Source organism: Typha latifolia, chromosome 3 (assembly GCF_019914945.1).
Source record: "Typha latifolia isolate L0001 chromosome 3, TyphaL0001v2, whole genome shotgun sequence".
NCBI classification, from domain to species: Eukaryota; Viridiplantae; Streptophyta; class Magnoliopsida; order Poales; family Typhaceae; genus Typha; species Typha latifolia.
In genome coordinates, this window is record NC_133088.1 from 14,611,369 (window position 1) to 14,625,881 (window position 14,513).

Sequence of the window (14,513 nt, forward strand, 5' to 3'; positions counted from 1 at the left end):
ATGCCCAATGTCCAAAATATCTCCCTTTTTTTTCTATAACTTTATAAAGATATATCGCATGCTCAAAATTGATGAGCATTCAATGTTTGCTGAGTAATGCTTTTAAAAACACTCCAGCAAAGAGAATTTGAGCTCAATGCACCGCAATAATTACCTCTTTATCACTAATTCATCTTTTTCGATATCGCATATACATTAAATTATAGTAATAAAAACTTATTTTACATCTAAAAATGTATCTATTTTAATGCAAATGAATCGCCAACAAGAATAAGCAATTTTTGGCAAATAGAATGTGACAACACTTTACAGAAAATAGTTTAATCTATTTCTCTAAAACAAGTCAGCAACTCGCCTATTCTTCGAGTATATTTGAGAAATGGATAATTATACTATAATCCTATGAACTATTGCTCATTTTCACATGCGATCATTTTATTTTATTTTATGCATATTGACGGCCTAAACTATGAATTATCCCTCGGCGTTAGAGAAAAAAAAAATCGAAGACCATTTTAGTATCAGGTTTAATTTTTTTTAAATAAGAGTAAGATAGTTCTTAGATAATCACATAACATTCACGTGTAACTTCTTAACGAGAAAATATAATGGATAACTAATTGAAGGAGCACTCAAAAGGTTTTTTATAGTGTATTTTTTTCATAAAAAGGCTATAGGCAAATATTTCATCTATTCCTTAACCCTGCTTGATATACAAAATGAGAGAGTAAGTAAAATGACAATCCTTTTAACACAATCCACATCTTAGTTACACAAGCGAAACATCACAACAAAAGAAAATGAGGTATTAATTCACGAGGCATAAACATAATGTTCACAAGCTCAACAAATTTAAAGTTAGTCTATGGCTCTTTGTTAGTGATCCTGTGAATCTTTAAATAGCTCGAGAAGAATCCTTAACTAACAATATAGAATACTATACTGTAATAGGAAGGAAAAAAAGAAGAAAAAAGTAATGGTTGAAGAACAAAATGGTTAGAACTTCTCGGCCATAAATCGCAATGAGGAGAAGAAGGGTTGCTCTTTTCTCCGATATCTTAACCAGCTCCTGAGCCAAGAATGACCCAATTAAGCTCATAAGTGCATCAAGACGATAGAGGACCAAGAGAGGAGAGGCAATAAGAGAGAGAATAATAAAGAATAGTTAAAAAAATAATAATTGTGAGCTATTATTAAATTATTTTTTTAAAATTTATATAGAATAAAATAAAAAAATACTATACCATACCAGATAAGTAGTTGTTTAATTATTACACAAGAATAAGGAGTCTTATTTTAGAACAAGGCTAAAGATATTTTATAATTAACTGAGTGGATGTGTCACCAAAAATAAATTAGAGACATAGACATCAATACAGGGGATTTAGATATAATCATCACTTTAGAATCGACTTAATTTGATAAAAAAGAATTCGCGCTTTGCGCCTAGGAAGCTAATTACAATTGCATATCGGATAATCCAGATCTACCCAGCTAACACGACTAGTTTCCTCGCCAGTCGCCACCTCCCCGAACCCACCGAACCCGAGGCTAACGAAAGCCCTCTAATCCACCCCCCAACCTCCTCCTATTCTCTCCTCTCCGCGAGATGATAGTACGGACCTACACCCGACGAACCCGCGGCCCGCCGGGCAGCAACAGCCTCTCCGCCATCGACCTCGACCCCGGCGACGAATCCCCTCAAGACGGTGACTTCTCCTTCACCTTCTCCCAATCCGAGGACAGCGCCGCCCAAGAACTCCCCCAAAATCTCCCCCAATTCGGCGCCTTCTCCTCCTCCCAAGACTCCTCCTCTTGGTCCCTCGACCCGGATCTCCTCCTTCCTCCGCCTCCCATCCCCGACGACCTCCTCCTCCTCCCCTCCTCCTCCGACGCGCCGAGGAAGCTCAGCAGGAAGGCCAAGGGCTCTTCTTTTCCCAAGAAGGATGGGGAGGGAAAGGTCAGGGCGGCAGCCACAGCGACGTTGATGGAGGCGCAGGAGTTCGGGGAGATGATGGAGCATGTCGACGAGGTGAATTTCGCGCTCGATGGGCTGCGGTCGGGGCAGCCGGCGCGGATCCGGCGGGCGAGCTTGCTTTCGTTGCTGTCGGTTTGTGAGACACCGCAGAGGCGGCGGCTTCTCCGGGCTCAAGGGTTAGTTGCTGAGATGCCTATTCATGTTCTTCGTTGTATATTTTGATCGAATTGTTGTTCAAGAAGTATCATCTTGATGCCTATTGTGTGTTTTTTCTTGGTTAGTTGGAAGATTGGTAAGGGATTCAAGGTTTCCTTATCCGGACCCCCTTCTTAACAAGGCGGAAAAAATATCATTCTTTTCTTCTCACCTTAGATAGTTAGGGTTCATGATTCTTGATTAAAGCATACTAAGATTTATTGAGTGGCCAGATAACTTATCGAGGAAGAATCGGCTTGTCCTATGTTGGACTGGTAGGATATGGACTGGTGATAGGTTCTGCCCTTTGTTGGGTAAGATCGGTCCACTATGAGGAGTATTATTAGATAGTAGATTTGCGTTCGTGCTGACCTAAGTTCTTGCCAGTAGAAGTAAAAGTTAGGCTTGTCTCGACATTAGTTTAATATCTGTCTTGATAATCGGAGATGATAAAGTTGAGATCTTTATGCTGTCCCGACTCACGTTTGATCTAGTATAGCTGTTATAGGAAAGCAATCTCTGTTTCTTGAAGCTTGCTAGTATTTAGAACACTTTATCCTTTAATCCTGCTAGGTATATGCACAAAATGGTGTTACTAGGTTCACTCAGTCTGTCTATTGATTACTCATCTTAGCTACAATTAGGTAAAATAAGGCCATACCAGTTTGGGCTAGCACCATGTTGTCAGCAGGCTATCCCTTTCTCATACTTCTCCAAACAGGGGCTTGTTGTAACTTGTGAGGGTTTTTTACTACACTATGTTCTATATTTTACAAGACCCAACTGTCCTAGTGCTTTCTGAGAGTGGTTTACAAACTTTACAAACTCGAGCCCTTTGTGCTTGTAAGTAGGCATCCTATATCTATTATAATAACTGTTTCAACGGATTCTCCCTCTTTAAAACTAAGTGAGACTATATGACAATTTTCCCTTGAGTTCAACTACTAGATTCTCACTCTTATCGCTTCATTGAACTCTTGCCATTTACGATCTCGACATTGTCATTGTACTTTCGAAAAATTGAAATTCGCTGTGATTAGGATGACCTGTAACAACTATATTTAGTTGTAATATGCTCATAATTTCCTGATTCTCGTTGCATGCTACTCCAAGCAGTTCATTAATAAAGTTGAGCATCATGGCATTTCGATGCAAGTACTTTAAGATATAGGGGAAGTCTAATCTAATTTATTGTTTAGGTCAAGTTTGGTCATGATATCATTCTGCATTTTATTGGCAATTTTGAACAACTTTTTATCAACTATAATGACCGGCCATTATAATTGGGCTTAAATTTCAAGATTGTTGTTATCTGTATGTCTTTCAGCAGAAAGCCAGAAGTCAAAGGCACTCTGTCCTTGCAACTATTGATGATAACTTCTGTTTTTCACTTTACTCCCTTGGATTATTGCTTATTTAATTGTGCTTCCTTTTCTTATACATATTTTACTCTCAACATATGTTAGGATGGCTAAGAGAATAATTGATGCTATTTTGGATCTCAAATTTGATGATGACCCAACCTCTATTGCTGCTGCTGCTATCTTCTATGTTCTGGCAAGTGATGTGAGTATCTTATCTACTCTGAAGTCTGCTTCTTATTGAGCTCTTGATTTGTATGTTCTGTCATATGCGCTGCCTAAATATGCAAGACTAAGCTATGGCTTACAGACTGTTTATATTTTCTGAAGTGGTAGACATATCAAAAGAAATGAATGTACTAAATGATGATGTAATAGATTAAACCCTCCAAATTGAGATTCTATAACTTTTGTTACAGGTCCTCTTCCTTTGAAGAGTACAAAGATTATGCATATTGCAATCATGCTGATATCTTGAAAATTCGAATGATTTTGAGATATGAAAACCTACAAGTTATTTCTTCAGCTGTATTCTGCTTTTACTTTTATTATCTTGAGTTACACACATGAACTTTTCTGAGGCTATGTTGCATCCACATGGTGTTCTTTATAGTCAGCCTCCGAGGAGAGGGAGAATATTGAATCTGCTGTAAACATTTGGATTTTACTATGGTAATCATGAACATTGCATGTGTTGGTTGATTATGGTTTACTAGTCATATGATTACTGCTACTGAATGTCTACTGGCCACATTGTTCTTGAATAAATTCTCATAGTTCTTTTAGTGTACTTTATTTTATTTTCTCCACTACTATTTTCAGGTTCAAGATGATCATTTGCTGGATTCACCGTCTTGTATTCACTTTCTTCTTAAGTTATTATATCCATCCACAAGTAAAAATGTTGAGGAAAAGGCACCATCAATAGGCTGTAATCTTCTTGGCATACGCCGGGCTAACATACTTAATGACACAAACAAAGGAACGGACTCTAGTTCCAGGGAGATTGTTTCAAAAGTCCAAGAAATTCTATTAAGTTGCAAAGAGATAAAATCAACAAATGGAGCTGATGAAGAAATAGGGAGGCCAGAATTGAACTCAAAGTGGATAGCCTTATTGACTATAGAAAAAGCATGTTTATCTACTGTATCATTTGAAGGTATGATTAGTTCAATCTTTTGGAGTGATAAACTCATTTTGTCTCTTGAAAATGCTGCTCATATAATTTTATCTTTTTCATGGTATAATATGAAGTAGCTGTATTCAATTTTTAAATATGGGTTTCCTTCATGTTCTTCTTATGGATAAACATGATAAAGTCCTCAAACTTCCTGCACAGCTTATTTAACATTCTGTTGGTTATGAGTCCAAGATGGAGTTAGATTATCAGCTTCCAAGCTAGGTTTTTGAAAAAAAATATACAGCATTACTACTTCTAACTTGTTATATGTTCCTTTTATACGATATATTATCCCCCCTTTATCAAATATGCTATATTCTGAAAGTGAGTGTCATTGTATGGCGGTAAAGCTTGCTTCAGTGGTAAAACCAAGCAACAATGATCTTAAACCTATAGGAAGATCTCTCTACTGATGGGATAAAGCTGCTTACATCTTGCGCTCCTTAGACCTTGCATCTGTAATAGCTTTGTCCACTTTGATACCCCTGTCTAGTTTGACATTTTTATTATCTTTAGGTTAGTTAAGCGATAGAGATATACATTTTGTGTGGATGCATACTTTGTTATTCCACTGTTCCTATATCCAGTGTTTTTCGTTATGATTTGTATTCTATCCAGCTTAATAATGGACTCGATTTTTCTCAAACTTCCTTTTCGTTTTTCTTATTGTCGTGCACTTCTTAGACACATCTGAGATGGTAAGAAGGATTGGTGGAGATTTCAAGGAAAGATTAAGGGAGTTTGGAGGTCTTGATGCTATCTTTGATGTTCTTGCAAGTTGCTATTCTGCATTAGAGGTAAATGAATGTTTTGTGTTGTTTTCTATAATACTTTAAATATGTCAGAGTTAAAATATTATAGGGGAGGATTGAAATGGGTGAACAGATTTTCTATGTGGACGATTTAATCACCTTGAAGTTCGATAAGAATTCTAGGTATAGTGTTATACCTTTCTGATATAATATTGTAATATGCAGATTGGTAAGTTTAGTCAGTCATGGACATATGTATAATCTATTAATTTGCATGCAATTCTTACGTTTGAACTTTATTTTTTTTTCTTTTTCCTTTATGGAACTTTGTTCTAGGTGTTATTATTTGAATTTGTTCTATGACAGATCATAGCTTCCATGAAACTATGAATTTTCTTAGGCAAAAGTTTACCATCAAAATTTTCAAGTAATTGATAATTTCACCTTGAAAAGCAAACTCACCTTCTTCAAATAGATTTGACGATGATTTCAACAAAACTGAGGTTCACATTTCCTAGTAATTTTTCCTCTTACTAAACCTTTCTTGCCATTGACAGTATAACTTTATAAGTCTCGAGATGTTTCACAATCTAGTAAAGTCTAACACATAAATCTATGGAATAAATTATAGTAAAAATGGTTAAAAGCAAATCATATTCCACATTGACACCCATTTGGTCATCATAGTCATTCTTAGCTTTCTTTCTTGGCATTGTGTCATGGCTCATGTGGCCACTAGGACATGCCAATATGGACACAATGGCAACCATGAAGTGCTGATATGCCACGCAACATGCCGTCCGTGCCAAGTGCTGATCCATATGTGCCTTGCAGTTCTGTCATGAAATTCCTGATGACCTACTGGCACACAACCATGCATGAGAAGTTATTCTATGATTCTTATTGTCCATTCTCCTCCTTTTTCTATCTTTCTCTGTTTGCATGCTTTAATCTCGTCTTCCTTCCTTTTCCTCCTTTGCCAGCCTCCTTTCTCATTTGAAAAGCTATCAGTCACATTAATAGAAAGATTCTCACTTCATCTCTTTTGACTTTTTCCTCCGAAGTTGCTGATCCACATGAGGTATTAAAAAATAAAAACCCTAAGCCATCTCTCATTTGGGTCCACCATTCTTATTCTACTATATGGAAAACATAAAGGCCTCATAACAACGTTTCACTTAACTTGAAGAAGGCTTTATTGGTGAGCTAATATTACTATTGCTTACGTTCCAGGAGCTGAGAAAGGTTAGGACTCCTACAGCGTTAGAGTCAAAAGATGGAGTAGCTATGCGAAGTGTGGTGCTTCTCCTGAAATGTTTGAAGATCATGGAGAATGCCACATTTTTAAGCAACGAGAATCAGGTTATTTCTCATGCTTGATGAAGTAATGACTTATTTTTAAATTTTGAAGCTGTATAGCTATAGGACTATTGCACCACTTTGACATTTGTTTCATTTCCTTGACAGAACTACTTGTTGAGAATGACTAGAAAATTAGATTCTAAAGGGCTGGCACTATCTTTTGTCGGCGTTGTTGTTGGCACAATTAAAATCTTATCAGGTTTGTTCAGAGAAAAGTACTATTGATTAATCCGTATTTTGAGAAGTAATTTGTCCTTCAAAGAAAGTATGCCAGATATGCTAGGACAATTTTCTAGGCTGACTGCTTCTCTTTTTGCCTTGCAGTTCTTTCTCTACTCCAAAGATCTTCTGATATTTCTAACACTGAGGAGCCGAAATATTCTGGAACTCATATAAACAAAAGCTGGAAACGTAATTTATCTCCTACATCAGTTGATTATTTTGTGCAGTCTTTCAGTAGGATTCTAAATTTTCTACAGTACTGTTTTTCCTACAGCCACGAATCATCTCTACTGGCAAAAATGGTCCCAACTCAATATGTTAACTCATTCTGTCTTTCGTAATGTGGCAAATCATGCCTTGCTTTTCATTGTGACTGAGACATTGTCACATTCTGGCAAGCGCTCACATGCTTGGTTTCTCTTTAGAAGCAGGGCAAAGCCTTATTATAGAATTATTTTTGCCCTCATGATATGCTAATGTAGTTAATTATCTGTTACATTAAGGTTGTATATGACCAGATCAGTGTTTATTCAGTGAATTACTGTATTTCTTGACTTCTTTCACCAAGATTATACTGTTGAAGATCACTGTTCAATTTGAATAAAGGAGAAAAGTTCTCTGATGGCTTTGTTGAAAGATTTAATGCTTTGTATGATAATCATATTTTTACTATGTGTTTGTCTCCATATCTCATACTAAGTTAATTTTCTATTTCCTGCAGAAAATGAGGAGACTTCGTCTAGTGGTTTTGCTGGATGCTCTGGTGTTGACAAAGACTCTAAGATGACTAAGTTTTCAATATGTCAAAAGCAGGATAAGATGTCAGTTTATCAATCAGAAATATCTTTAAGTAATTCAGAAATGACAGTTTCTTCTGGTAGTGATGTTTGTTTGATGAGAAGGAAACTTGATTGTTCTTCATCTGTTTCATGTAATGGGGCATCAAGTGGTTTATTTCGAGACAGCTTCAGCAATGGTGGTGGTCCAAAAATGAAACTAAATCTTAATAGTGCGAAGGTTAATGCTATAAGAAATTCAACTGGATGGATTCCTATGAAAGCTAATGGTTCAGAAAAGCGTTCCGGGAGCTTGGCTAAAAGACCTCGTTTGTCTGAAGAAGCCAAAGGTGATTGTAAAATAGACTGTTTTGATCCTTTTGCATTTGATGAAGGTGACCAAGAACCCTCCAAGTGGGAGATGTTAGCAATGAAAAAAGAAACATCCCAGAAGCATCAGAGAACTGAAACAAAGAAAGAGTTCCTGGATTTACAGGAGGTTACAACAGTAGATCATGTGTCAAGTCTATTAACCAATGGAGAAAATCACCAGTCGTGTGAAAGCTCACTTCCTTCTGTACATGAAGAAGATACCAACCTCTTAGAAGATTGCCTTCTTACCTCAGTAAAGGTAACTTATGTGCTTCAATGATCTCTTTTTTCTATAGGAAAATTGCATACATTTAAATATGGTGAATTTTTGACATGTTTGTTTTTTGTTTGGCTTTCCATAATGCTGCTGCTGTGAGCCTGTAACAACTATAAAGCATACCATTTTCTACATAATTTCAAATTTTGGCATAATCCTATATTCCTATGGATTAAAAGTTTAACAGTTAACCATGGATGGTCTTGCTGTGATACACTGGTACATTACAACCCATTCCATGCTAACTTTTGCTAGATATGGTTGTGTTGGTGTGAATTGTGTTAGGTTGCCAGCATAGAGATAGCATGGGCAACTGAACATGATGTTTTATGACGTATCCTTGTGAACAATAGCATGGGCAACTGAACATGACTAATAAGAAGCTAAATAGAACATTAACATATGCAGTACTAGCTAGTATTCAGGCTATTCATACTCGTCAGTTGTAGATTTTCGTGTCTCTGACATTTATTGATTACAGAAGTCTTTGTTTACAGCAATTTTTAATTTAAACTCTTTTTTTGCTAATTGGATATTTCTATGTTATAAAGTATGATCTATCTTGTGGCAACCATCTTTTCCTAAAATGATATATCAAAATGAGTTGAAAGTTCTATCTCCGGTGACTTTTTGGCAGGTTCTTATGAACTTAACAAATGACAACCCTGTAGGCTGTCAGGAGATTGCTTCTTGTGGTGGGCTAGACACGATGGCCTCCTTGATTACAAGACATTTCCCGTCGTTTGATTTATGCTTCCCTGTGAACAGTCCTTCGAGTAAAAATATTTTACCTGACCGAAATGTCAGTGCTGGTCAAGATGTGACCTCTGATGCTAGTCATGTGAGCAATAGACATTTGAGAGACCATGAACTAGATTTCCTGGTTGCTATCTTGGGCTTGCTTGTAAACCTCGTGGAGAAGGATAGTAGAAACAGGTATATCCTTGCTTTAACTTGCAGATTTCTCTGGTTTTAGCTACTTTGGGAAATTTAAGCAAATAGCTTCTGTTTCCAAGTGCATTTCACTATTTGAGTTTGTATCAGTTTAGTAGTTTAATATTCTTTATATTCTTTTATTGTTAGTTTATTGTAACTTTGTAAGCACTCTCATTCTCATGGTGAACTATCCAATAATTCGGCTTCTTTATTTTGTCGCTTTAATTGGCTGTATCCATGGTTATAGCAAAAACCAATTTTGAACCTATTTCGTCCTATGTTTGAAAATAGTGAAGAAGCCCCTAGATTATTCTATTGACCTGTTGATGAATGACCTTAACTTGAAAATATATGAATATTTGTAGATCTCTCCTTTTATCTCCAGAGGTTGCGCATTTATATTTGTATCCTTTTTAATTTTCATTAGCTACTCGCTTTCTAGATGATCCTTCTAGAGGAGCAAGGAGAAGATGCGGGTTCGATTCCCGCTATCCGCCATAATTCCAGCAAGGATGAATACTGTGACCCTGTCCTTGAGTTCCATAATTCCATTACACTTTTCTATCTTTTACTTTTTAGGTTCGTGGTTGTAGCAAATAATGATGAAATAAAATATAGATTCTTTAAAGGTATTTCTTTTATCAGAAATGTCCACATCCAAGTGATAATAGAAGGCTTATCGGTTGCAAAATTTTGAGAGTAAGTGAAACTAGAAAAGGCTAGTCATACAGCCTGTTGTTTGCTAATCTATCTATGAAAATGAGTTGTTAGCAACATTTAAGTCATACCACAGATTTATTACTACATTTGACAATTGTCTTTGCTTTGTACATTCATTAGTTGCAAGGGCTGAATCAGTTTCGTAGTTTTCTGCTGGGTTTTTTGAGCCACCTGCATAGTCCTAGCATGAGTAGGAAGTTCTAACACAACCCTGACACATCTTGCTTTTAAACTACTAAATATATTTAATATAACATGCTCCATTTCTTATTCATATCTATTTCGTCAGTAGAGTGTAAATTGAGGAAATCTTTTCCTCAGTTTTGCTAAAAAATTTATATGAAGGAAAATAATTTTGCATGAGATGAACCATTAGAAGGTAGATCTGCAAGATCCACCCTACAACTGTCACTGATTTTGCTTGTTTATACTTTCTATTATTTATTATCGTCTAATAAAACTAGAAATTTTTCCCCCAATTTGGTCAAACTGCTCATCAAAATTTAGATGAATATCTATCAGATGAGATATCAAGCCTCTTAGCGATCAGAAACCAAGCTAATTTTGTCCTGCCTAACCATGCAAATTTTTACCAGATTGATTTTTGCCTCAATGAGCCTATACAGGATACCGTTTCCGGCTGATTTTCTCTCTTTATTTGTCTTTTGCACTCTCCTTTCCTTGCTCTCACCCTCAAGAAGATCCATTCAAGCATAACATAGACCAATCCACCACTTCTCCATTGCCCGGCCTTGCTCTGACTTGGCTCTTTCTCAGGGACACCCTTGGTCCTCTTTGCCTAGTCGAACTTGGATGCCCGAAAATGGCCAACCTTGGGTTTAGTCCTGGGTCGAATGTAGCCCACTTAAGGGTTTCTTTAGGCTGAATAAAATGGTAGGTCATCTGCTCTTGGATGATCGCTAATACTAAATGTATGATATATATTGATAGTCTATTAGCTAACAACTTAAGCTCTTATGCCAATTAGTTATCTAACATAGTACTGAAGAGGTACCTATGATCCCATCTCTATGTCACTTGCTTCCTATGTCAACTGGCACCATCACCATGGTCGGTCACCTTTGTTTACATATGGCTATGGAACTATAGAACAATGGTTCAATTCGCGTGTCCATATATATATATGTTGTTTTTCTTTTGTTTTCCTGTCTCAATAGTAAGTATCCTGTCCTTTGTAGATAATTATACCCTTATAATATAAAAAGCTGTTTGATGGTAAAGAGACTGCTAGTGTATTTTCATATAGCTAATATTCTGTAAATGCTGCTGCAGAGTACGTCTGGCATCCACCCGAGTTTCCGTGGATCTACCAGGAAATTTAGAAAGCAAGGAGGTTAAGAAGGATGTGATACCATTGCTCTGCTCTGTGTTTTTGGCCAATCAAGGTGCTGGAAAGGTTGATGAAGAGGGAAAAGCTGTCCTCTCTGTAAGTGCATGTTGGGTTTCCAAGAAACATCATGCAGTCATTAGTTTAGTCTTTAGAGCATGAAATTTATTTTGGCAATTCGTGAATCTGATCTGTTTTATGCATATATTTCGTACTAGCCTTTTGCTTATCTCATTAAGGAAACTTTAGGTCAATTTTTTTCTATATTTCTCTATTGTATTTGTGAAACTAATGTGAGCAAGACTATCTGTTATTTACTTTTGTGGTGGCAGATATTCTAGCAATTTGCAAATTTACCTTTTACTCTCTTTGTTGAGTATACATAATTACCATGTGCATTGCTCAAATATGGTAACCGTCAGCTAAAGCACAAAGTAGTAATTCCATATCTGGAAAGATAGAAAGTACTATAATAGATCAGGCACCAACAGTTTTTAATACATTTAGGTGCATACAAAATAATGCACCCTTTTATGTTTATAGGAGATAAGGTACGTGACTGTGACTGTGCTGGAATCAATTTTATAAATTGAGTTTCTTGTGCACATTGTGATAGCGTACTAGGGTAGAAATTCTAGCATGAATTTTTTTATATGGGCATGTACAAGTCAAAACAAGTACCATAGCTGGGTAACGACACTGAAGATCCGCAGTTATTCACATAATAAGATAACACTATTTCTCTGTATAGTTTTTATTATAACAAAGCGGGTCTCATTCTGGATGGATTCATCGGAGTACCATATTTGGTTTCCAAGCATCTAGTATACAGCATCTCAGATTTCTGTTGACTTATTTTTCAAGTTATCGAAGTTTTGAGGGAATTTGAACCTTTGAAGGGATAAAGGGGGAAAATGGAGAGCATTGTGGAGAGCATTGTTATTGATTCATATTATTAGTGGATACTGGAGGATGTCATTTTACAGTACATAATGTTTGTGGGATTACTGATTACTATTGGCGAGATTACACTGTTAAATTGTCTCATAGAGAATTGCTATCACTCTAGATCTTACCTTACTCTTGCCATTATTAAATTTATTCCAGATTAAATAACTTTCTGAGTTAAAGTTGTCCTTCCACAGCTAGCTTATTTTGATTATTATATGATAGGACGATGAAGATTCCTTGTTGCAAGGACAGCGAGAGGCTGAGATGATGATTGTTCAGGCTTATGCAGCTCTCCTGCTTGCATTTCTGTCCACAGAAAGGTCTCTATTCTCAACATCTTTTACTCATTTCAATTTTTGAGCTAGCGATTCCTTGCATTTATTGTCAATGACTTGCTGCCAACAGTTCCTTGGTGCGCGAAGCCATTGCCAGCTGCCTCCCCGATAACAACTTACAAATTCTTGTACCTGTGCTAGAAAGATTTGTGGTAAGTTACCAGAAGTTTAAAAACTGATGATTTGAACTCCAGTTACATTACACGACTAGGGGAAGAATACTTGTGCCTAGCATGCTTCCATGTCTATAAGGAAATCATCTTGTTTGCCAGCTCAAATCTGTAGATTTTATCTAGCCTAATGTTAGATTTATCATGTACACATTACTGTCTATATTGATGTCATATTTGATTTCTCATACTCTATAGTCTATTATTTTTCCATTCAGTTGGTATTTTACAAATCACATTAATACTAGTTTGGCATGGAACTTTTTCAATATTTATTATATCTGAAGAATTTTCTTATGATAAATGTAATGGTAGTTTTTTTTTTAATGGGCAGTAACGAATTGATGATTTTGAACTAGCTGGTCTTATTACTTTCTGACATGCTTTGCAAATGTGCATTTTAAAGGGTTAATGACTTCCGTTGCTTCTATTTTCTTCAGGCATTTCATCTGACACTGAACATGATATCGCCCGAAACACATTCATCTGTCATCAAAGTAATTGAATCCTGTAAAGGACCTTAAAAAGCAGAGAGATCTTGTACAGCTTTTTCATCTCTTGCTCGTTCATAGATATTTTTTCATCTCTATGCTTGGGGAAAAGATTGGGCTCGGAAACGGAAACCCTCCTTTCAGGACTGGCAATGATCTGTATTTTATTTCACCTTTGGTTGGCCTCTTTTCCTTTTATCTTCTTTTTTTCTACATTATTTTCTGTCACCATTGGATGTAACAGGTGTATCAATCTTCAGGTCCATGCCATTAGATGTAAAATAACAAGTTAACTAAATAGGGAGGTGCAATGCGTTCAATTTTCTTTCAGTTTAATAAGCATATTTGGCATCTATAGCATTCGGTGTACAAAATTTTTGTGTACTACCTCATTACTGATACTAGAATGCAGCATATGTTCAGACACCAAAGCTAAGCATCTTGTCTAAATTTTGTGGGTGTCATTGGTTAAGTGAAATTTTATGTAGAAATTCCTGACAGATGGCTGCATCTATAGCATTCGGTGTACAAAATTTTATGTAGATTCCATGCTTAGTTCCTTTTTTGCCTCCCCCTTTGCATTATTTTCATTTCTCATTGCAAAATATGTTTGGCTCGAGCAGCTTGAGGCAGGAAGCTCTTCCGCAGATGAGTTGCTTGCTAGAAAAAGTTCAAGGTCATAGATGCAGTAACATTGATTTACTTTATATTTCCTTTGTTACCCTGTAATACTTTTCAGTTACTTTTTAAGACTAGTGATGAGATTCCAGTCTTGCATCTTAAGAGTTACCCAATAAAATTGTGGCTCGAGATTTTTCATAGTGCTTACTTTAACTGGGCTGGACTCACTTTTCTCGAAAAGATCTCACACAATGCTTGCTTGAAGTTGGAAGCACTTCAGAGCTTGTTTTCCCTTGTGTTAATGTGTGAATTGTGATGCCTATGAAATGCAACCAGGCACTTGTTGAGTACGATAGGACTATGGTCGACTGTTCTTTCAACACTAAATAAGAGGTCAAACGAAATGTTCAATTCAAGCAGAATAATATTCTTTAAAATAGCTCCTTTTTGTGGGTGCAAAAAATAG

The 14,513-nt window shown here is 36.4% G+C and overlaps 1 protein-coding gene across 1 annotated transcript; it reads left to right on the forward strand.

Moving 5' to 3' along the window:
* The first annotated feature begins 1,428 nt into the window (after positions 1–1,428).
* LOC140784704 (wings apart-like protein 2) lies at positions 1,429–13,756 on the forward strand. Its single transcript, XM_073132233.1, has 13 exons — positions 1,429–2,154; positions 3,640–3,739; positions 4,357–4,693; positions 5,399–5,511; positions 6,700–6,828; positions 6,934–7,027; positions 7,153–7,239; positions 7,772–8,457; positions 9,113–9,411; positions 11,425–11,578; positions 12,653–12,750; positions 12,836–12,917; positions 13,376–13,756. Exons 1-13 carry the CDS (start codon positions 1,610–1,612, stop codon positions 13,457–13,459), a joined length of 2,808 nt encoding a protein of 935 aa, XP_072988334.1. The 5' UTR covers positions 1,429–1,609; the 3' UTR covers positions 13,460–13,756.
* The last annotated feature ends 757 nt before the right edge of the window (positions 13,757–14,513 follow it).

Coding starts and splice junctions, on each gene's coding strand:
- LOC140784704 (XM_073132233.1), top strand. CDS start 1,610: ATGATAGTACGGACCTACACCCGACGAACCCGCGGCCCGCCGGGCAGC. Junction 7,028..7,152: donor CACAATTAAAATCTTATCAG/GTTTGTTCAGAG, acceptor TTTGCCTTGCAG/TTCTTTCTCTACTCCAAAGA. Junction 12,918..13,375: donor CTGTGCTAGAAAGATTTGTG/GTAAGTTACCAG, acceptor TATTTTCTTCAG/GCATTTCATCTGACACTGAA.